The sequence below is a fragment of the Orycteropus afer genome, unplaced genomic scaffold, assembly GCF_000298275.1.
Source record: "Orycteropus afer afer isolate SDZICR_OR568_19922 unplaced genomic scaffold, OryAfe1.0 scaffold00147, whole genome shotgun sequence".
Taxonomy (NCBI): domain Eukaryota; kingdom Metazoa; phylum Chordata; class Mammalia; order Tubulidentata; family Orycteropodidae; genus Orycteropus; species Orycteropus afer.
In genome coordinates this window covers 1,595,966-1,596,416 of record NW_006921734.1, presented here as the reverse complement: position 1 = coordinate 1,596,416, position 451 = coordinate 1,595,966, and the positions used below count along the sequence as shown (strand labels likewise).

General features: G+C 51.2%; 1 protein-coding gene across 1 annotated transcript; it reads right to left on the bottom strand.

The window, feature by feature from the left end:
- Positions 1–8: 8 nt before the first annotated feature.
- Positions 9–440, bottom strand: LOC122150469 (ribonuclease H-like). Its single transcript, XM_042781670.1, has one exon. The coding sequence runs from the start codon at positions 438–440 to the stop codon at positions 9–11; it is 432 nt and encodes a 143-aa protein (XP_042637604.1).
- Positions 441–451: the final 11 nt, after the last annotated feature.

Genomic DNA, 451 nt, shown 5'->3' with positions numbered 1-451 from the left:
ACTAAAGTTCATACCGTTTGGAGGGCAGCTCTCTTAGCTGCCTGGTCCGCTGCTCGGTTGCCTCTTGCTTCAGGGGAGTGTCCTCTCTGATGTCCTGGGGTGTGGACCACCGCTACCATTCGTGGCCGGGTCACAGCTGATAACAAGCAAAGAATTTCCATCTGGTTCTTTATTTCTCTCCCTTCTGTGTTTTTGAACCCACACTCCCGGTAGATGGAGCCAAGTATATGAAGAGTCGCATATGCGTAATGACTGTCTGTATAGACCGTTAGTCTCTTTCCCTCTGCCCTTTCCAATGCCTCTGCCAGGGCGATAAGTTCAGCTTTCTGAGTGGAAGTTCCTGGCGGTAAAGCGTCGGCCCAAATAATTTCCTCCCGGTTGTTTACCACTGCGGCTCCCGCATACCCTAGTCCATCCTGTACGAAACTGCTTCCATCCATGAACCAGATGA